The sequence below is a fragment of the Pipistrellus hanaki genome, assembly GCF_964339955.1.
Source record: "Pipistrellus hanaki genome assembly, chromosome: 7".
NCBI classification, from domain to species: Eukaryota; Metazoa; Chordata; class Mammalia; order Chiroptera; family Vespertilionidae; genus Pipistrellus; species Pipistrellus hanaki.
The window spans coordinates 72,842,011-72,864,154 of record NC_140509.1 but is presented as its reverse complement, the minus strand read 5'-3'; the positions used below and the strand labels follow the sequence as shown (position 1 = coordinate 72,864,154).

Here is a 22,144-nt window from a genome sequence, read left to right as displayed (position 1 = left end):
GGGAAGATGTGTTGCTTCTGGGAATAACTAGGGTTTGAGAGCAGCAAGGTGGAGGACTGGAAGTTTCTGTTGGGAAGAAAGTCTCAGGAGACATCTAATTCTGGAAGCATGGCGAGTTACTCATTGGCTTCCTTCTCATTTTGTTTGCATTGCACTGAGCACCTTGGAAAGAGGCCTGGTGCTGAGTCATACTTCTCATTCTCTGCAAAAGACAGTCTGAAACACCTCTCCCAACTTTCATTCATTCTCTCATTCAAAATTAGTTACTGTTTATCAATCTTGTGTTAACAAGTTCTGTTGTGGACACAGTGATGAATAAGACAGATTCAGTCCTCACTCTCAGGGAGTTCAGTGCAGGGGAAAAAATATGTGCAAATGAAATAACAGTTGTTACAATTCCTATATAACAAAAGCTTAATATGCTAAGTGTCTGGTCGACCAATCAAAGCATACTATGCTAATGAAGTGCTAAAGTCACTCAACCACTAGCGATGTTGTGCACTGACCACCAGGGGACAGATGCTCCTGTCTAGTAGGTTAGCTTGCTGTGCGGCATCTGGCTGATTGGGACTGAGTGAGATGGGCTGGATATGCCCTGGAGCCCTTCCACAGTCCCTCCCCAGCTAGCCAACCTCCCACGTTCCCCCCCCCACCCCCACCCCGATCATCTACTGGGGGGGTCCCTCAGCCTGGCTTAGGCCCTCTCATAATTCAGGAACCCACAAGGGATGTTGGAGAGACCCCACTGGTGCATGAATTTGTGCACAGGGCCTCTAGTGCTACAGAAGAATGTATCTAATTACTATATGCCAGCCACTAAATTGAGTGATCAAAACAGGTATGGCCCTGTCCTCATATCAAAGTATTCAATACAGTACAAGGCTGTCTTATCTATAAAAAATCTATTAACTTGAGGTTAGGGACTTTTCTCATGGTGACGCTTACTGTTATCTCCTTACAAACACTTTCTATCTATCTATCTATCTATCTATCTATCTATCTATCTATCTATCTATCAATATTTATCTAAATATATTCAATAAATGTTTGCTTTAAAAGGTGGCTAATATAAAGTCAAAGGTTTTGGTTTTTAGGCTCAACAAAAAGGGTGAGACAGAGAGAGACAGCTAATTGTACTGCTAAGGGAGGCCCTTCTCCAGCAGCTAAGGGTTGCCAGGATAGAGGGGAGTGGGAGAGAATAGTGTTAACTACTGCCCCAAAGCTGAAAGGCACCATCACAGCCCCACTCTCAGAGTCCCTTGAGGAAGGAGCTAGGTTGTTAAAGTCAGTTCTATATGAGTTTTTTGTTTTGTTTTGTTTTTTGGTTGTTTGGTTTTTTTTTAATTGATCTTTTACAGAGAGGAAGAGAGGGGGATAGAGAGTTAGAAACATCGATGAAAGAGAACCATCGATCAGCTGCCTCTTGCACACTTCCTACTGGGGATGTGCCTGCAACCAAGGTACATGCCCTTGACCAGAATCGAACCTGGGACCTTTCAATCTGCAGGCCAACGCTCTATCCACTGAGCCAAATCAGTTTCGGCTCTATAGGAGGCTTTTGTCACTCACACACACAAAGGCCAGGTAACCCCAGAGAAATTCTTACCCTTTTGTAAAAACTTTCACCTTCAAAAACATCAGGGAATTCACAGGGGGATAAAAATAAATTAAATTTCAATAGTAACAAAATAGAAATGTTTGGATATTTACTCATAACCAGCAATCCTTCCTCAGATGCCACACCCTCTACAAAGAGCCTGGTAGTCATCCAGAGGCCGATTTCATCCCAGAGACTACCTGGTTTCACCCCAGAGAAATATATAAAGTCACCTCGGAGACTATCTGCATGAATCAGCATGTCCAGGTGCCATCCTTCAATACTCTAGTTTATTTATTACTGGGAAAGATGCTGAATTTGTTGGAGGCCTTTGTGCTTCCTGGGGTGAAGAGCTAAAGCTACATCAAAAGAGTGGCTCTGATTATTGAGAAAGCTCCACTGATCCTCAGCCTAGCACACCGGGTTTTCAGTTCTGATTTTTTTCACTAAACCAGGCCTTGAATGCTGAGCAGCAGCAACAACCAGAAGCATTGTAGGTCTTTGCTAATTTATCACTTAGCATTTTTTATTTCTTACATGCCCTATCAAAGCCAAATATAGTTACAATCAGTTTCTATTTTATATAAGAAAATAAAAAGGTAATTATAATTATGCAGGGCAAACATTGGTTTATTAATGTTTTCTGTCTGCAAAGATAATCTGAGTATATAGACAGATATAATTTGTACAGTAAAGACCAAAACCAAGAAATGAAAAGAACAAGACCCAGAGAAAGAAATTTATAGCATTCATTATTTTTTGTTCTAGAATGAAAGTTAGTGGTAATACCGTGTTTCCCCGAAAATAAGACATCCTCCGAAAATAAGACCTAGCACATGGAAAGATAAGACCTTCCCTGAAAATAAGACCTAGCGCAACTTTGGGAGAAAAAATTAATATAAGACACTGTCTTATTTTCGGGGAAACAGGGTAGATTGGCTATATTAATCAAATACACAGAAAATAAAAATCCTAAGATAGATGGTGCTATTGTAGTAGGCCAGTTAAGAGCCCTCTAGAGCAAAGACCAGGAAAAATTAAGAGAATCATTTTCTTTTAAGACTCTTATGTGCAAGTGAGGAATGAGACAACACAAAGAGTACAGATTCTGAAACATAAAAGATCTAATAAACCATTCTCATCATCATCGCAGTTACTTTTTTCTCTTTCCATTTTCGAAGGTCCTCTGTTGGCCATTTATTTGCTCAAATGGCTTTTACTCGATGCTTCGCCAAGCACCAGACCTTAATGGTGGCATGAGAAGGCCCTCCTTCCTAAAGAGTAGAGGAGTTTCAAAGCTTTGAAAATAAAGATTCTTTCAACAGCAGCAGGACTTCATGAAGAGCAGTGATCCTCAATTAAATGAGATGAAGACTCACCCTTCACAGACCCTCACTTTGTGCTATCTGGGCCTCAGCTTGACCTCGAATTCAAAGAGCTGGTCATACCGTCCATAATATAATGTCACTGTGATTGTTTGTGATGCTAAAAGATAGACCATCACTTTTCCCAGGTTACACAAAGGTGAAGGCATTTTTCTGCTGTGAGAAAGCATACTGCTAGTAGCCATCAGAGTTTTATAATCGGGTTGAGAATGCCATTAAGGTTCTAAGGCAGCATCCTAAGAGGTCCCTCTTGTTCACAATTGGCAGACTATTAGCTATTTCAATACAAGCAACAAACTGCAATAAACATATTTAATTACCTCCATCCAGTCTCCATATAACTCTCCTTATTCCCAGGAACCTACTCCATCCTCTCAGGGGGAGGAGATAAGCAGATGGATGTGAGCAGTTGCGCAGAACGTTGGGCAGCCACCACCAGCCCTGAGAGCAATTGGTCAACACCCTTGAAGCCAGTTAAAATCTCAGCGAACGGTTCCCAGCTCCAACAGATGGGCTGTTGGTCCCAGTTGTGCTATTCAACATCTATATGACTCCATATGAGAAACTAAAATCTGGGAGTTGGAGGATTGCTTCTCTCCAATATATTCTATTTAATATTTTATGATTTTACTCCATAACTAGTATCTTCTCTTTATAATGGAGAGCTTGGCCTGGGTCTATTCTCTCCACTGGTAGAATGCCACAAAGGGATGACAGTCATCTGGTTAACACTCACCAAGGATTTGAATATGGTTTCATTTTACAACCAAGGAAGCAGATGGTTAAATGAGATCGTTATAATCAGATAGGGACAAGTTACACTCCTACCCTACAAAGTGAGATACTAATTACTACAATTCAGTTTTAATATTTATATTCTTGGAGGACAACAAAATTAGAATTACAAAAGTCTTATTTAAATGAAATATTTCTGATTTCTAAACATATTTTTAAACTACTTTTACTAGTTCTGACACTTTTCTAAACGTTAAAAAGGTCAACCCCACATGAATTATTATAGAACTTTCTTACCAGGATATTTTTCATTACTACTATATTATATTTAGAATCCCTCAAATTTTTATTTTCCATTCTCTTGCCCTTCCTCTCTATTTCTGTCACCCCCACCGTCTTCTCTAACTGTAAATGCTATTTTAGAACCCATCTTTTTAAAAAAAATATATTTTATTGATTTTTACAGAGAGGAAGAAACAGGGATAAAGACTTAGAATCATTGATGAGAGACATTGATCAGCTGCCTCCTGCACACTCCCTACTGGGTTTGTGTCTGCAACCAAGGAGCATGACCTTAACCAGAATCAAACTTGGGTCCCTTCAGTCCGCAAGCCGACGCTCTATCCACTGAGCCAAACCAGTTAGGGTAAGAGCCCATCTTTTTAATAAAAGGTTAACTTTAAAAGCTGATGTGCTGCATACCTGGGTTTTTGTTTGTTTGTTTTTTTCTTTAAGGGTCTTCATCTTTATTCGGTTTTATGACATCCATCTTTCATGGATATAAGTGTTCACTCAAATATTAAATGCACAAAATCATACAGTATCACTGAGCATACCTGTTCTTAAAATTCTCTACACTTTAAAAAATATATATATTTTATTGATTTTTTACAGAGAGGAAGGGAGAGGAATAGAGAGTTAGAAACATTGATGAGAGAGAAACATCAGTCAGCTGCCTCCTGCACACCTCCTAACTGGGAATGTCCCTGCAACCAAGGTACATGCCCTTGACCGGAATCGAACCCGGGACCTCTCAGTCCGCAGGCCCATGCTCTATCCACTGAGCCAAATCAGTTTTGGCAAAATTCCTTACACTTTTACTGTTGTAGTCTCTAATCAGGGATTGGAAATTGGCTTTTATAACTCCAAGGAGAAAGCAAATTACCCCTTGGGCAAGAACATATATACCTACACTATTTGGTGCAGCAAGAGTTTTTTCCTAATCCAGAGTTAGAGCCCTAAAAGAGGAAATAGTCATTGGAAAGGGTGTGAGGAACAGAATCAAGGACACTGATTCTGAATCACAATGATTCTCCTGAGGACATTCCCAGGTTCCAGCCCTTCTTACCAGTAGCCATGTTATTTTGGCTTTTATGTTAAGACTAGAGGCCTAGTGCATGAAATTTGTTTATGATGGGGAAAGGGGTCCCCTCAGCCCAGCCTGCACCCTCTCCAATCTGGGACCCCTCAAGGGATGTCCGACTGCTGATCAGGCCTAAACCGGCAGTTGGACATACCACTCACAATCCTGGACAGTTGGCTCCTAATCGCTCACCTGTCTGCCTTCCTGGTCATCCCTAACTGCCCCCCTGCTGGCCTGATCGCCCCTCACTGCCTCTGTGTGACAGCCTAATTGCCACTAACTCCCCTACCCCCGCCAGCCTGGTCACCCCCAACTGCACACTCCCCACACCCCCAGCCTCGTCATCCTTAACTGCCCCCTATTGGCCTGGTTGCCTTAATACCCCCCTGTTGGTCTGGTCACCCCTCACTGCCCTTCTGCTGGCCTAGTTGCCACACACAGCCTGCTTGTTCAGTCATTTGGTCGAAATTAAACTGTCAATTTTTATAAATTTCAACTGTACACCACTGTTGAAGAAACATATATCTATTCCATTTCACATTTGATCTCTTAACTTTAGAAAAAAAACTCTATGCTGCTTTTTAATGATAATGTCCTGGATTTCATGATAAAAATCTATGATCGCCACAGGAGATGTTGGCAATCCTAGAAAATAACATTTCACAGTTGAATAAACAAAAGTCACCCAGTTAGTTACCAGTGAAGATAGTCAACTAGCTCCCAGGCTCCATGATTTTCTACAGTAGCACACAGCCACCTTAGATATTAGCCAAGAGCTGTATGTCACCAAAATGTCATGCTAGAAATGTTTAAAGTCAGGATAGTAAAAGAATAAGCAGAGACTTAGATCACAAAAGAGTTTACCTCACTGAAACAGTTTTCTACAATTCCTGACACACATTCTTTATCAGACTTGATAATTTCACTGTTACATGGAAGATAAGCACAGCAAATGGAAAACTGCATATCTCAGTTAGTCCATGGAAAGATTAAGATTTTCATTTCAAATCTGCATATTTAGCCCTGACCAGTTTGGCTCAGTGGATAGTGTCAGCCTGCTGACTCAAGGGTCCCACGTTTGATTCCAGTCAAGGGCATGTACCTTGGTTGCAGGCCCTTCCCCAGTAGGGGGTGTGTAGGAGGCAGCTGATTGATGTTTCTCTCTCATCAATGTTTCTAACTCTCTCTCCCTCTCCCTTCTTCTCTGTAAAAAAAAAAAAAAAAAAAATTAAAAATATTTGAAAAAAATCTGCATATTTAAGCACAGAAAAATGTTCAAAAGACCATTTGTGTAATTTGGTGATTCTCAATGGTTTTCACAAGTCATACTGAATCTCTGAGGCTGTTTTAAAAAAAATATTATTTTAACTCAAGTTGTTACTTATTACAAAACTAATTATTTACTGATAGACCGTTTCTGGTTTGTTTGTTTTTTTCCTCTTTCAATCATTTCCTTTGGTGTTGAGTTTTTTTTAGAAGATTCAGGGACACATGGTAGGAATCTTGAAATTGCTGATGTGGAAGAGAAATCTGACTCTTCTACTAATTAAATAGACTTCAACTCAAACAAAGGAAACCTTTAAAATGAGGTATGCTGTGATAGAATTAGCTGCTGTAGCAGATCTTTTAAGGGTTAGTCACTGCTGATGTTCTAAGCATTAGACCATTTGGAGACTGTTATAAAAAGAATACAAGCAATGATTAGGTCAGATAGATTAGATTGTATTATATTAGATTAAATGGGCTATATGGCAATTTTCATCCTAAAAGTGCCTGGTTCTATGAACTCAGTAGTAATATTATAGAACCAGTTCCTCCCCTCTGCTAACACAAGGCTTATTCCTTCATATGCTTGACACCCTTTGTGTTTGGAATAGCTATGTAATTTATTTCATTAACATATGTTTTGATGACACAGGCTGGAACATTAATCACTGCTCATATATATATCAAGTAAATGGAAGGGCTGAAGTCAAATTCTCATGTATCAGTACAAACTCATCTATCTGTTATTATATTGGGTGAAGGCGACAAGAAAATAAAAGTATTTTAATAATCATATTAGTCCTTGGAATTCTTTTCTAAAGAGCTAAAAATAATTAGCACAGCATGAAATAATTGAACACTAACCTCCTTCATTTTTTCCAGTTCATTCTGTAAAGCTTGCTTTGCAATCTCAACTTCTATAAGCTGTTGCCTCAGTTTCTCATTTTCATCTTCTGTTGTCGTTCTCTTTTCTTCCACATTTTCCAATTCATGGTGAAGTCTCACAGACACATCCTTTGCAACCTAAATTAAAGTGTGTGTAACAACAAAATATAATTAAAAGACAACAAAATATGTGGACCAAACTTATATTCATATCACAAGTAGCAAGAGCCAATACTTACATGCCATATGCAGGCATTATTCCAGATGCTTTCCATATAATCCATTCACATACAACAATCCCATGAATAGGAGGATTATAATTCCTGTTTTACCAATGGGGAACTCTAAGTCTTGGATATGTGAAGTAGTACACTTACGGTCATATAGCTAACAAGTGAGCAGGCAATCTGGCTCACAATTCTGTTCCCGTAACCTCTACACTACACTATAGTAAGAAATATTCAATTGTTTGCCTCCTGTTCTAAGATTATTCTGGAAATTTTAGGGTTTGGAAAGGTGGAGCAGTCTTGTGTAGTGGCTCGGGCGCAGGCTGTGTTTGAGATGGAGTGAGGAGCTACTAGCTGACTTAACAGGGCTAGTGGAGGCTGGGCACCTAACCTGAGAAAAAGTTCAGGGTAAGAACCTGTTCAATGATGTTATTAATAATCCCTATTTTATAGTTGTTTTATTCTTGAGAAATATATGAGATAATAATATATGGTGTCCCAAAAAATGTATACACACATTTTGGATAATGATAAAGGCAGTGTTTATTAAAATACATTTCATTTTCACCGAAACCAGTTTGGCTCAGTGGATAGAGCGTCGGCTTGCGGACTGAGGAGTCCCGGGTTCAATTCCAGTTAAAAGCATGTACATGGGTTGTGGGCACATCCCCAATGGGGGGTGTGCAGGAGGCAGCTGAGTCGATGTTTCTCTCTCATCGATGTTTCTGACTATCTGTCCCTCTCCCTTCCTCTCTATGAAAAATCAATAAAATTTTTTTTTTTTTAAATAATGCATTTCATTTTCAAAACTGAGTTATCCACTGTTAAAGTGTGTATACATTTTTTGGCGGACACACTGTATATATAACAATGTTTGCCACGGAGCCCAGTGCATAGTTAGTACCCAACAAAGGTTCAAATTAAAAAAGGAGTAATAATACACTGACTTTCATAAAAAGTTTTCTCCAAAACAAATGTAGGGCAATTACATTTGATTTTCCAATCTTGAAGTTAGTATAATTAAAATTATATTTTTGATTATTCAAGGCCTTGCAGAAAACAACTGACTTACAGTCAAACTGAACTAAACAGACCACACCTGCCTAAAAACGCATTTCAAAGCTGAAATTTCTCCACTGGGGGAGATTCTTAAGAAGGGACTTCCCATTAAGAAGAATGTGAAATGTTTACTTTACTTACTTCACTCTCCCTTTACTCTCAAAAGGGGTCTTACGTTGGACAGTTTTCTTTTGGGGGAGCATGGAAGTGGTAAGTACTGCAAAGGACTCCTGGAAGATAGGGGCGGGGACTTGCGGGGAAAAATCTCAAACCCCTCCCAGTGCTGCTCCTCTTCAAGGCTTCAACTTCTCTACTCCTGGGCGCCTGATTCCACCTGGCCTCCACTTGCACTGCAGCTTCTGGAGGCCTGCCCAAGGCCTGAGCCTGCGCTCTGCCACACCCTGGTTTCCGCCAGGAAGGGGGGCGCCCTCTCCCCACCGCCTCCATGAGAGCCACGTCACGCCCAGGAGCGCCCACATAGCTCGCTCTCTACCAGGCCTGACACCCGGGGCTCTCCCCATCCACCTGTCTGTCCTTCCCTTCTCCTTCCGGGACTGATCCTCAAAGCTCTGTGCCAGCCATCACTGCAGGCCTTTCAGGGTCCCCACCCGCCCTGGGCCATGGCCCCGGCCCGCCGCCCCGGGTCCCCGCGCCGCAGACCTTGAGGTCCTGCTCCAGGCTGCGCAGCAGCTCCCCGTCGATCTCGCCGGTCTGCGCGTAGCGGAGCCTCTTGCGCTCGGCCTTGCGGAGGCGGTACTGCAGGATCCGGCAGTTCTTGTTGGCTCTCTCCAACTCGTGGCGCATCTCCTGCAGCTGGCAGGCGTCCTCCTCGAAGAAACTGTCCCTCATCTCGTCCATCTCGGTCCTCAGCTCGTCGATCTCGTTCTGGGGTGACAGGCCGCGGGTCAGAATCCCCCTCGCTCCCCGCCGCCCCTCGGACACACACCGCAGGCACCCCATCCCCGATGCCAAATTCCCGGCGTGACTGCCCCCTCTCCAGCGGGCAGGAATGACGGAGAAAACTTAGCAAAAACGGGCACTCTGGAGGCCTTCTCGCGCGTCCCTACTCCATCGAGCCCTCTCCATGAAAATGTGGGCAAACCATGGTCCTTAGGGAAACGAAGGTCCAGATTTGGATTTTTACGTGAAAAACCGAACGCTACCGATCTCTGGCTGTGTAAAAACCGGAAAAGGCCTAGGACACCCCCCTCCCCCCTGCGCCCTCGTTTCCTGTTCCCCTCCCTCCTTAAGGCTCCCTAACAGCTTAGCAGCCTCTCCCTCCCATCCCCGCCGGACACGCCCTAATCCTCCGGGGCCCCCACCTCCCCTCCCCCCTTCCCCACCCCCGTCACCTTGAGAGTCTCGTTTTCCTCTCGAAGCTTCTCCATCTCCTCTTGCATTTCTTCCTGCTCCTGGCACTGCTGCGGGTGCGGCTGCGAGGGAGGGGGCGCCGCCGCCTGCATGCCGCCGCCGCCGCCGCCCGCGCTGCCCTCCGCGCCCTGCGGGGGCCCCTCGGCCGCCGCGGCCATGGGGAAGGGGGCCGGGGCTGCGGGCGCTTCGCCCACGGCAGGGGCGCCGGAGACCGGGGAGCTCCGGGGGCTGCCGCCGCCGCCACCGTTCTTGGTGTGCATCTGAGCCGCGGCCGCCGCGGCCGCCGCCCGCTCCTTCTTGAGATGGAACTGGATGAGCTCAGACTGCAGGCATCCTTCCTTCCAGTAGCTCCCTCCGCCGTGGCCGCCCCCCACCAGGCCGCTCCCGGAGCTCCTGCTGCCGGGGTTTGGGCCTAGGGTTTTGGCCGCGGAGGAGGAGGAGGAGGAGGAGGATGGCGAAGGGGAGGCCCCCTCCCCGCCGCTGCCGCCCCTCTGCGGAGCTCGTCCTCCTTTCCCTCGCCAGCCCCTGGGCGGCGGCGGCGGCTGCTGCGGAGCGCCCCCCTCCCTCTCCCCAGAGCCGCCGCCGCCGGCTCCTCCTACTTCCCCACCCCCTCCTCTTTCTTCCCCGAGCGGAGGGGGGTCCCCGAGTTTAGAGGGCACGGGATCTGGGTTCCCGGGCGGCTCCTCCGAGGGCCCAAGCCTCCGGCCGCCCCCCGGGGCCAGGGCTGCCGCGGGGGCCGCTTCAGCACCAGCCGCGGGCTGGACAGCTCCCGGCGCAGCCCCTTTGGGAGCCGCGGGCGCCGCCTTCTCCGCCCCGCCTCCGCCGCCGCCCCGGCCGCTGGCCCCGGGCACCGCGCGGCCCGCGGGCTTGGTGCCCTGCAGCTGCTGTTGCTGCTGCTGCTGCTGCTGCTGCTGCAATTGCTGCTGCCGAGCAGAATTGAGCTTAGTGCCTGCCCCCACCGGGGACCGGGTAGCTGCTGGGGTCTGGCGGACCGTATTGTCCCTCAGTCGAGCGGGTGACTGAGCCCGCGGCTGCTTCCTGCTGCTGCCCTCCGGGTGCAGGCGAGCCTCGGTGGCGGCGGAAGCTGCTGCGGTGGCGGCAGGGGCAGCGCCCCCGGTCGGTGGCTGACTCATGGCTGTCTAGAAGAATCTACTGGATGTGCGATTTAGAATGGTCCATCACCAGATCACGCTCTTCCCTCCTCACCGCCACCAAACTGCCTTTCTCTAATCTGGAACGGAAACAAAAGGAGGGAAAACATACAAGCTGTCTGCATTGTTACAGAGCAATGCAAGAGAAGCCCTAGAAAATGAGAGTTTGAAGGTGCTTAATAAGAGGCCTTGACTTTAGGAGTAAGAGGCAGAATTGTCCGTTCTCGTTTTGCCAAGGGAGGGCGCTATCTCCAACCCATTCCATTAAAATGACGATGGGAAAGCAGCTGAACCTTGCATTCTCAAAGTAGCATGTTTTTTTTGGCAAGGGTGAGACATGGAGCCAGAAAAAGAATGGAGGGCAAGGAAGATTTTTTAAAGAAGAGGATAAAGTCCAGAAGAAGTTTCAGAGGGAAAGGAGAGGTCTACTACAGTTGTAAATACACAAATTTTTCAACTATGGTTTTTCTCTCCTCAAATCTGCAATGTATAGCATAATTTAGTGGAGAGAGCTCTGTTTAATCAATATTCCCAGTGTCAATTGCCGGAAAAGGGCTATGAAGGAGGCGTCTGAAGAAAAATTGCTATGGGTAAATGATACTTTTCTCAATGTTCTTCTTAGTTGGAAAAAATATACCCAACTTCCTTTTTATTAGAACTAATATATATATTCTAAAAATCAATTTCATTTTCAAGAAAAAATAATGGCACTAGAAATCATCTATGTAATCATTAGCAGCTCTACAAGGATTTTCCCTTTTAAGCATTGGGAAATAATTTTTTACAACTTTTAGAAAAGTTTATTGACAGCTGTGCACAATTTCTTTAAAATGCAGGTGATGGCCTTTTCTACACTTATCCAAATTTCATAGTTTTGTGAATTTTTTTAGTTTTAAGTGTAATTGCTAGGTAGAAAATATTTTTATTCTTACGCATCTTCTCAGATGATATATATGACAAATTCTGAGACAGGATGGCCCTGCAACCAATAAGGCTGCTGCATCCTCACTCTACACCCAGAAGGCTGCTGCATCCTAACTCATGGTGATAAGACCTATTTCTATTGTGCTTTTTTTTTTTTTTTTTTTCAAAGAAGAAGCCATCCAAGGTATTTAAAATCTGGAAAATAGCAAACCATTGCCTCCTGGGTTCTCCCTAGGGATCCAGCTAACTAGTCAGCTAGTCAATTAGGTGCCTTTTCCTTAGAAATACAATTTTCCTCTAAAGCACTGAAAAGGGCATGACTAGGCAGAAAGTTCTGCTTTAGAAAAGTCCTCCTGTTAGGAGATGAGATACTTGCTAGTTACTTCACTAGCATTTTTCCTATCATTGACTATTTTCAGTAGCATAACTTAGCCAACATGCAGTAATCCTCATTGTATAAAGAAATATTACTGGAGGGCCTTCTCCAACTTCCTTTCTCTTCTCGGGCTCTCCTTCCAACTCAGTTTGGAAAATAAGAGTGAACAAAGAAGACCAAGGGAGGGGGATACAAGTTGTCTATCCACTTATTTTCTACTGTTCTCTTTGAGCCACCTATTACTAGAACGTGTGGCCACACTAGCGGGGATCTCTCAAACGAGTTATTTTGCCAATGCAGACTTATTTTTGTTTCGAGTTGGGCAGAAGCACTCTGGAGCTGAGAGCCGCCGGAGAACACTGAAACTCGGCCCCCAGACAGGCCTAGACCAGGAGAAAGCTGGGCTTCCACAAGCAAAAGGAGCTGACCGCTGTCACATGGTTCTCCCCAAGTGACAAGATGCTGTGTCTCTCTCTTCCCCGCAGAAATTATCCACCACGCAACCCCGGAACAGCCCAAAGGAACACTTTTCATCTCCAGCTTTATCCGCCCATTTAACCTACCCTGTCTTTCATCCCCATCCCTTCAGAGATCAAGAAGAACCGCTCACTTCTCAGCAGAGGAGATGCTTGGGAGTTGATGCCCATCAGCAGCGCTTTCCTTCGGATCTTCCAGTGACCTCAGGGTTTATTGTTTTGTCCGGGAGACGAGGAACGTTTAACTTCGCAGCATCGTATTCAACTTTCTGGGTAAGCTGGCCCCAGTTCCACGCCCACTGGATTTCTCCAAACAATGGCGTTCACCTGTGGACTCAGAGGCCCCCCCGGAGCCGGTCCCTTCCCAGGCGGTCGGCGGGCCGGGCTGGAGTTGCAGCTCGGAGCTGGGGACCGCGGAGGTACCAAGCCGTGCCAGACGCTCCCCGGGAAGTGCAATGATATTCATGAGCTGACCTCACCGGCTAGGCAAGGGAGGGGCGGGATTGCAAGGAAGGACAGAGTAGAAGGAGCCAAAGAGAGGCTACTTTCCAGAGGAAAGAGAAGAGAAGAAGGCGGGGACGGGGAAAGCGTTGGAGTGGAGAGAAGGCAGGAAGACAAAAAGGTCAGGCCACGCCCGCGATGAAGATCCGTAGCCAGGCTCCAAGTACTTGCTGCACTCCGGTAAACCTCACTGGGCAAATGATTCCCAAAACAGCTCGAAATCGGACGCACTGTTTTTTTGCAAAGCTTTGTCCTGGGCTCGCTCGATCTCCATCAATTATTCACGGGGTTCTTTGAAAAGCAGGCAGACGGAGCTAACAACCAACCTCCCGGGCGTGACTGCATCTCCAGATGCAGCTGCGAGGCGCAGGCGGGCGGCTGCTGGGAGTTCCCTTTGTTCGCTCACTTTAATTCTCAGTCGAGCTCTCCACGCGGTGCGCGTCCCCACCCCCAGCCCGGGCGGAGTCAGCAGACATCGTTTTATGAGTAGACATGGTGGCCAGGCCCACCATCCCACAGACAAAGGGTTCCTGTGATGCCACGACCCATGTAGTGCAAACAGAATAAGTATCAGTGTACAGAGGGCGTTTATAGACCAGTTTGCCCTCGGCACATTTTTCTTCTCTGTTCAGCTCTCGTGTCCGCTGGGACTACAGGACCAATTGCCAGGATCCATACTCTTTAGAGCAGTGCACGTGTGTAACAGGAATCATCAAGAGTGCATTTATACGATACGAGCTTAAGGAATTGGGTTGATGGGCGATTCAGAATTGGTGCCTGTAAGATGTGCACTGGTCCATACTGTTCCACAATAATAACAATTTTTAAAAGTCTGACTGGGAAATTCTCTTTTCCCATCCAGGTTGTTTTTTTTTTTTTTTTTTTTTTTTTGGGGGGGGGGGTGGGTGGGTAGTGGGATGGGAAACATGAAGGTTTCCTCCTACCTCTAAGAATTCCTTAGTGAATTTCAAGGTGAGAATAAAATAAACACTGCTTTAGAAAAGGTGTTTTTAAAAATTATTTTTTTAATTAAAAGGGTATTTTTTTAAATTAAAATTTTCTTACATTTACTATTGTGTTGTAGCAAAAAGGAGGTCAATGCCTTGAAGTAATCATTTTTTATACTAACATGGATTTCAGTGTAATATTTTATTTAAGAAGTGTAATATCGCTCATTAAAATGAAATTGAAACAATTTAGTAGTAGTTTGCATACAAGCAATATCATTATAGCAGAATAAAAAAAATATGTTCAAACCATGGTGAATCAAATCTCCAGCTATACATCAGATCAGTATATTATCATGGCAAAGTCATTCATGTATCAGCTGCTCCAAAATAGATAAGTGCCTATTTTATGCCTGGCACTGTCCAAGGTGCTGGTTATGAAAAGATTAAATTAAGAAATAATTTCTCTTCTGAGGATGCTTAAACGTATTGGCTAAGGATTAGAACAATTTCCATATAATCCTTTGGAAATTTTGGACAGTGGGATTTGATATCTGTGACACCTATAATAAATAGCTCAGACCTTGACAAACATATGGAAAATAGAGGAATAAAATAAAGTAAAATGTAATCTCTGTTTATTTAGAATTTATATCCTGCACTTTTTTATTATGTACCCAAATTTGAGTTGTGGTTTCCTAAAGAAATGCCAAATGGATAAAAATGAATAAAAATATATGTTTCCTCATTAATTTTTAAAAATTATATTATAAACATAGTCTAAGAACACAAAACATACCTGGCCCTGCTTCTCCAAGAACTTATATACTGTTCAGGCATCTATGTTTTAAATTTTTCCTAAGATAGCATTTATTTTCATGTAATTAGTAACTTTGGAAATAATAAAATCAAGAATTTATTATTATGCAATCAGTGTACTTAAATGTGTATATTAATAATATAGTATGCAATCTTAAGGTTGAAAATGAAAAAAAACCTGAGTATAGTGATATTTAAGATGTTTCTTTATTAAAGTAAATATGTTACAAGAACTTTTGAACTGGGAATTTATCTTCCTTATTTCTTTATTTGCCAGATAAAGATATATATTTTCAAATTAAGCAACCTTCAGAGGAGATCATTGAGTGATTTGTCTGAATTTAGAAAGGAATTATTTTTACCATGTTTTAGAAGTAGATAGGGCCAAGGACCTTTTAAATGACTGTAATAATGAAACATCTCTGTAACAAGTAAGATGTGGATCTTCAATCAAGAAAAGAAGGCTAACATCTCAAATTCAAAGCCCCTAAGAAAACATAGCTTTAAATCTACTATTGTCTGTGTCCTTGGGTTATACATATCTTTTTTTAAAAAATAAATCTTTATTGTTCATATTATTACAAAAGTTCCTCATTTTTCCCCCCTCCACCAGGTTCCCACCCCACCCTCTGCCCTTTCCCCACCCCTCCACTGTCCTCATCCATAGGTGCACAGTTTATGTTCAGTCTCTTCCCGCACCCCCCACTCCTCTTTCCCCAAGAATTGTCAGTCCACTCCCCTTCTGTACCTCTGATTCTATTATATTCAACAGTTAATATTGTTCATCAGTTTTTTTAATTCCCTTGGTTTTTAGATTCACTTGTTGATAGTTACCCTGTTTCCCCGAAAATAAGACAGTGTCTTATATTAATTTTTGCTCCCAAAGACACGCTAGGTCTTATTTTCAGGGGATGTCTTATTTTTCCATGAAGAAGAATATGGTACACATTTATTGTTAAATGAAAATAAAGGAAATTTATTACCTGTATACGGTACAGTAGTACAGTAGTTGTCAACACAAACCAGACAAACTGTGAATCCTACAGTATCAAGAATTTACTCATTTATTCAATGACAGTCATGTCACCATCTTCTGGAACATCATCATAACAATCCAATTCCTGAATTTCCTGGTGAATTTCTTGTGACTCCATTTCTTTCTGAATCAGTGGACCAAATCTCTCATGTTTAACCTAGGGGGGCCTTATTTTCGGGGGGATGCCTTATATTTCACTCAGAAGGAAACCTGTAAGTAGGTCTTATTTACGGAGGATGTCTTATTTTCGGGGAAACATGGTATTTGTTGTTCATAATTTTTATCTTTATTTTCTTCCTCTTCCTAAAGAGCCCCCTCCAGCAATTCATATAATTCTGGTTTGGCAGTGATGAACTCCTTTAGCTTTTTTAAATTAGTGAAGCTCTTTATCTGGCCTTTGATTCTGAGTGATAGCTTTGCTGGGTAGAGTATTTTTGGCTGTAGGTTCTTTTTCTTTTTTTTTTTTTTAATATATTTTATTGCTTTTGTACAGAGAGGAAGGGAGAGAGATAGTTAGAAACATCGATGAGAGAGAGTCATCGATCAGCTGCCTCTTGCACACCCCCACTGGGGATATGCCCGCAACCAAGGTACAGCCCTTGACCGGAATCGAACCCAGGACCCTTCAGTCCCCAAGCCAACGCTCTATCCATTGAGCCAAACCAGTCTCGGCTGGCTGTAGGTTCTTGTTATTCATCACCTTGAATATTTCTTGCCATTCCTGTCTGGCCTGCATGGTTTCTGTTGAGAACTCAGCTGATAATCATATGGGTGCTCCTTTATAGGTAACTACCTGCTTTTCTATTGCTGCTTTTAATATTCTAATTTAATATTTTTTATTTATAATATTTTCTAATTTAATATTCAGTGAAAATGTTGAGACAAGGAAACATATCACAAACAAAAGAAATGGAGGACAAAATGCAACTGGATATAGAGTTCAAAACCACGCTTATAAGGTTTTTCAAGAATCCCTAGAAAAGGCCGATAAAATAAACGAGACCTATGAGGATCAACTATTGAATAGAAATAAAGAATACATTCTCTGAAATAAAAAATATTATACAGAGTCCTAAAAACAGAATGGAAGATCGCAAAAATCAAGTAAAAGATTTGGAACACAAAGAGCCAGAGGACACTCCTCCACAGAAGTAAGAAGACAAGAGAATCCAGAAAGTTGAAGATAGTGTAAGAAACCTCTGGGACAACTTCAAGCAAACCAACATCAGAATTATGGGTGTCCCAGAAGATGACAGAGAGCAAGATACTGAAAACATATTGAAAGAAATAGTGTTAGAAAACTTCCCCCACTGGTGAAAAAAATAGACTTACAAGTCCAAGAAGTGCACAGAACCCCAAACAAAAGGAATCCAAAGAGGACCACACCAAGACACATCATAATTAAAATTCCAAGAGCAAAAGACAAAGAGAGAATATTAAAAGCAGCAAGAGGGTTATGCATATCTTATATGATAAAAGCCTAATATGCAAATCAACCAAACAACAGAACAACTGGCCGCTATGACACACACTGACCACCAGGGGGCAGACACTCAATGCAGGAGCTGTCCCAGCCCACAGGCCCCAGGCCAGCCAAGGCTGGTGCCAGCAGGGGCCCCCTCGATTGCCCCACTGGTCGCCCCAGAGAGGGAAGTGACCAGCAGCAGCAGCGGGGGAGTAGGGGGATGGGGGAGGGAGGCTGGTGAGCAGGTGGTGCCATGCCGGCCAAGGCAGGTGCCAGCGGGAGCCTCCAATCGCCCCACCAGTTGCCCTGTAGTTCGGCCCTGATGGCCAGCCAGGCCTAAGGACTCTACCCATGTTTGAATTTCTTACACTGGGCCTCTAAGTGTGCATATACCGTATTTTTCGGACCATAAGACGCACTTTTTTCCCCCCAGAAGTGGGGGGAAAAAGTCCCTGCGTCTTATGGTCCAAATATAGCCTACACATATACTGTAAAAAAAAAGTTTTTTTACTTGCCCGGCTCTGTGTGGTCTCTGTGTGCTTGCCCGGCTCTAAAATGGTTCTAAATGCTGCTGTTTACTTTACAGGGTTGATTACATGTGTTTATGACTGTGATGTTGGGTTTTAATGCACATAAAATATTTTAGGACACTATTTGTTTCAGAATCTTTTTTTCTTCATTTCCCTTCTCTAAAAACTGGTGCGTCTTGTGGTCCGAAAAATACGGTAAGTTCTATAATTAATCTCTTTCTTCCCTTCCTCTGAGATTTATCAGTCTAGTCTGTTCCATGTTTCTATGTCTCTGAATCTATTTTGTTCATCTGTTTATGCTGTTCATTAGATTTCACAGATGACTAACATCATATGACATTTGTCTCTCTCTGACTGGCCTATTTTACTTAGCATAATATCTCAAAGGGTAAGAGAGCCTTTTTTTATATCATAGTATCCAGAGACATAGAAGAATGGAACACAATGATGAATCTCAGAGGGAAGTGGGGGAGAGATTAACCAGAGAATTTTTAAAATATATATATTTTATTGATTTTTTACAGAGAGAAAGGGAGAGAGATAGAGAGCTAGAAACGTCGATGAGAGAGAAACATCGACCAGCTGCCTCTTGCACACCCCCTACCGGGGATGTGCCCGCAACCAACGTACATGCCCTTGACCGGAATCGAACCTGGGACCTTCCAGTCCGCAGACCAATGCTCTACCGCTGAGCCAAACCGGTTTTGGCTAACCAGAGAATTTATATGCATAACCTATGTACATAGACAGTAGTGTGGTAAAGGCCTGGGCAGGGGGGAAGAGGGGAGTTGGATGCAGGGTGAAGGGGACCAATGGGGGAAAAACAATGTGAACATCTGTAATACTTTCCACAAGATGATAAAATTAAAAAATCTACTGTTCATTCTCATGACTTTAACCATGTAACTCTACCTTTATCTACATAAAGCCCTTCCACTTTGTATGCTGAAAATATTGTGAAGTAGATACTTCTTCTTTGCTTAAAAGATGGAGTAGCTAGCTGTGTTTAAGAGGTATTAAATGATTTACTCAAGTTTAATTTCTCAAACTAGTGGCCTGGTGCAAGAAATTCATGCACAGGGTGAGGGGGTATCCCTCAGCCCAGCCTGCACCCTCTCCAATCTGGGACCCCTTGAGGACAGTCGGACATCCCTCTCACAATCCAGGACTGCTGGCTCCCAACTGTTCACCTGCCTGCCTTCCTGATTGCACCTAACTGCTTCTCCCTGCCAGCCTGATCACTGCCTAACTACTCCCATGCCAGCCTGATTGATGTCTAACTGCTCCCCTGCTAGCCTGTTTGCCCAACTTCCCTCCTCTGCTGGCCTGGCCACCCCTGACTGTCCTCCCCTGCAGGGTTGATCACCTCCAACTGTCCTCCCTTGCAGACCTGGTCCCTCTCACCTGCCATCCCTTGCAGGCCTGGTGCCTCCAAACTGCCCTCCCCTGCTGGCCATCTTGTGGTGGCCATCTTGTGTCCACATGGGGGCAGGATTTTTAACCACATGGGGGCAGCCATCTTCTGTGTTGGAATGATAGTCAGTCTGCAAATTCTTTTATTAGATAGGATAGAGGCCTAGTGCATGAGTGGGGGCCAACTGGTTTGCCCTAAAGTGTGTCCTAGATCAGGGTAGGGGTTTCCTTGGGGCATGGGGCGACCTGAGCGAGGGGCCTGTGGTGGTTTGCAGGCCAGCCATGCCCCCCAGGAACCCAAGCCGAGGCCCTGGTCTCTGAAATTTATTTACCTTCTATAATTGAAATTTTGTATCTTTGAGTGGAGGCTTGGCCAGCTAGGGCAGATGGAAAGCTTGGCTTCCTCGATTGCTGGGGGCAGCCCTGGCCTGTTCTCTCCAGCTCTGTGGCTGCTGCCATTTTTCTTGGGATTTATCTTCTATAATTGAAACTTTGTATCCTTGAGTGGAGGTCTATGATGGCCAGGGTGTGTGGAAAGCTTGGCTTCCTCTATTAACAGGGAAACCCAAGCCTCTCAACTGCTCTCTGAGGATGTAGCCATCTTGGTTGGGGCTAATTTACATACTCTCTCTGACTGGCTAGTAGGCATGACTGGTGGGAGTGGCTTATGGGTATAGCAGAGTGATGGTTAATTTGAATATTACTCTTTTATTAGGTAGGATGTTGAAGGGCATTCTTTAAAAAGAGGAAGAAGAAGAGCCGGGACCGGTTTGGCTCAATGGATAGAGCGTCGGCTTGGGAACTGAAGGGTCCCGGGTTCGATTCCGGTCAAGGGCATGTACCTTGGTTGCGGGCATATCCCCAGTAGGGGGTGTGCAAAAGGCAGCTGATCGATGAGTCTCTCTCATCGATGTTTCTAGCTCTCTCTCTCTCCCTTCCTCTCTGTACAAAATCAATAAAATATATATATAAAAAAAAAAGAAAAAGGAAAAGATAAAGAATATGAACAACAAAATGGCCACAAATACATACCTATTAACAGTTGAATCTAAAAATAAAAATGAATGAATAAGAAATCTAATGAACAGAATAAACTGGTGAATAAAATAGAATCAGAGGCATAGAAATGGAACAGACTGATGATTCTCAGAGGGAAGGAGGATGGGGGGCAGAAAGAGATTAAACAAAGATCTTGTATGCATTCTATTCATTACCTATGGACACAGACAATAGGGTGGCAAAGGCCTGGGGTGGGGTGGGAACCAGGTGGAGGAAGGAAATGGGGGAAAGGGACACATGTAATAATCTCAATAAAGATTAAAAAAACAACAAACAAACAAACAGAAAAGAAACACTTTCTTAGTCTTGGATTATTTTGTAATTGTTCACCCAGATGGTAAATATCTTTAAGTAATACTCCTATTTCCCTCATTATCTCCAGGAGGGAGTTAGGCACATAGAGGCTGGTCAGTGTAAGAATTCGATTGATTGGTAGACTTTTAGTCACAGAGAAAAGCTGATGTTTTTAGAAGAACAAATTTAAATGACCTCATAAGTATAGAAAATAATCTCAACCTTATTGTAAAAAGAAAAGAGGAGATATAATTAAGTATACTTGGATTACCATGTCATACCCACCTTATTTTTAAAATATTAGAAGTTTCATAAAAATTACATATTGAAATGGATATGGAGCAACAGAAAGTCTTGCCTGTGGCTGGTAGGATTATAAACTGGTACAATCATTTTGAGAAACAGTGTAATGTTATGCAGAAATGGTGAAGGGATGCAGTTTCTACAACATGAGAAAGAAGTTGAAGTCCTTGAGTGGTGGAAAATCTTAGATGGAGAAACAGAAACCAGTGACACTTGGCATTCTGTGGAGCAGCAAAAATATCATAAGGTCACCTGTAAAGAAACCTGTAGAATAGAAAGGTCTACTATGGGCTACTTATGTATCCTATTTACATGAATGTAATGGAAATGAAGCAAAAGTAACCAATTCAAATGGGACAAAAAGTGAATTGATTGAATTAAGTATCATTGGTGGAGGTAACTGACATTTCAAATACTGTGATCTTAGAGAACTGGACACTATTGGATCACTCCTATAAAGGCTAACTGTAAGAAGTTAAGCTTGCTTAGAATTAAAGGTCAGATAAAGAGCTTCACAGACAAGAAAAAGCTAAAGGAGTTCATCACCAACAAACCAATATTATATGAAATGTTGAAGGGCATTCTTTAAGAAGAGGAAGATGAGGGAAGGGCTATGGTTTGTTGATAGTTTCTTTTGTTCATTATTGCAATGATTGAGAGAAGGATGAATGAAAATGAAATATTTATAGTTATAAAAAGGCTTTTTCAAACCATGTTACTTTTTGTATTTGATATTGTTCCTTCACATATCCAACAGCTATAATTTGACTTGGGTGGGAATCAGCAGAAGAGTGATTCTTCACTGCTCTGTACTCATTTAGGGTATATTCCTGCTGGGTTTTAAATAGTTACAGAAGTAGTAGACAAGTGATCAAGTTCTCTATGACCCTAACTCCCTAGCATTGTCCCCATTTTAGGATTCTGCTTTCATAGCACATTGACATATGGATTTCAAGATCCTA

General features: G+C 43.3%; 2 protein-coding genes across 2 annotated transcripts in view; one reads left to right on the top strand and one right to left on the bottom strand.

Annotated features, from left to right (window-relative positions):
* MTCL3 (MTCL family member 3) overlaps nt 1–13,038 on the bottom strand; it is a 39,026-nt gene extending 25,988 nt beyond the window's left edge. Inside the window, exons 1-4 of the mRNA XM_084889608.1 lie at nt 12,903–13,038; nt 9,870–11,119; nt 9,178–9,402; nt 7,211–7,369 (exon numbers count right to left, since the gene is read on the bottom strand). Coding sequence (XP_084745734.1) covers nt 7,211–7,369; nt 9,178–9,402; nt 9,870–11,021 — 1,536 coding nt within the window. The 5' untranslated portion in view covers nt 11,022–11,119; nt 12,903–13,038. The remainder of the gene's footprint in view (nt 1–7,210; nt 7,370–9,177; nt 9,403–9,869; nt 11,120–12,902) is intronic.
* The window catches only part of LOC311625418 (protein LEG1 homolog), a gene marked incomplete at its 5' end in the record, with an annotated part of 40,422 nt that continues 31,234 nt past the window's right edge, over nt 12,957–22,144 (top strand). The window contains one exon of the mRNA XM_084889659.1: nt 12,957–13,088. The remainder of the gene's footprint in view (nt 13,089–22,144) is intronic.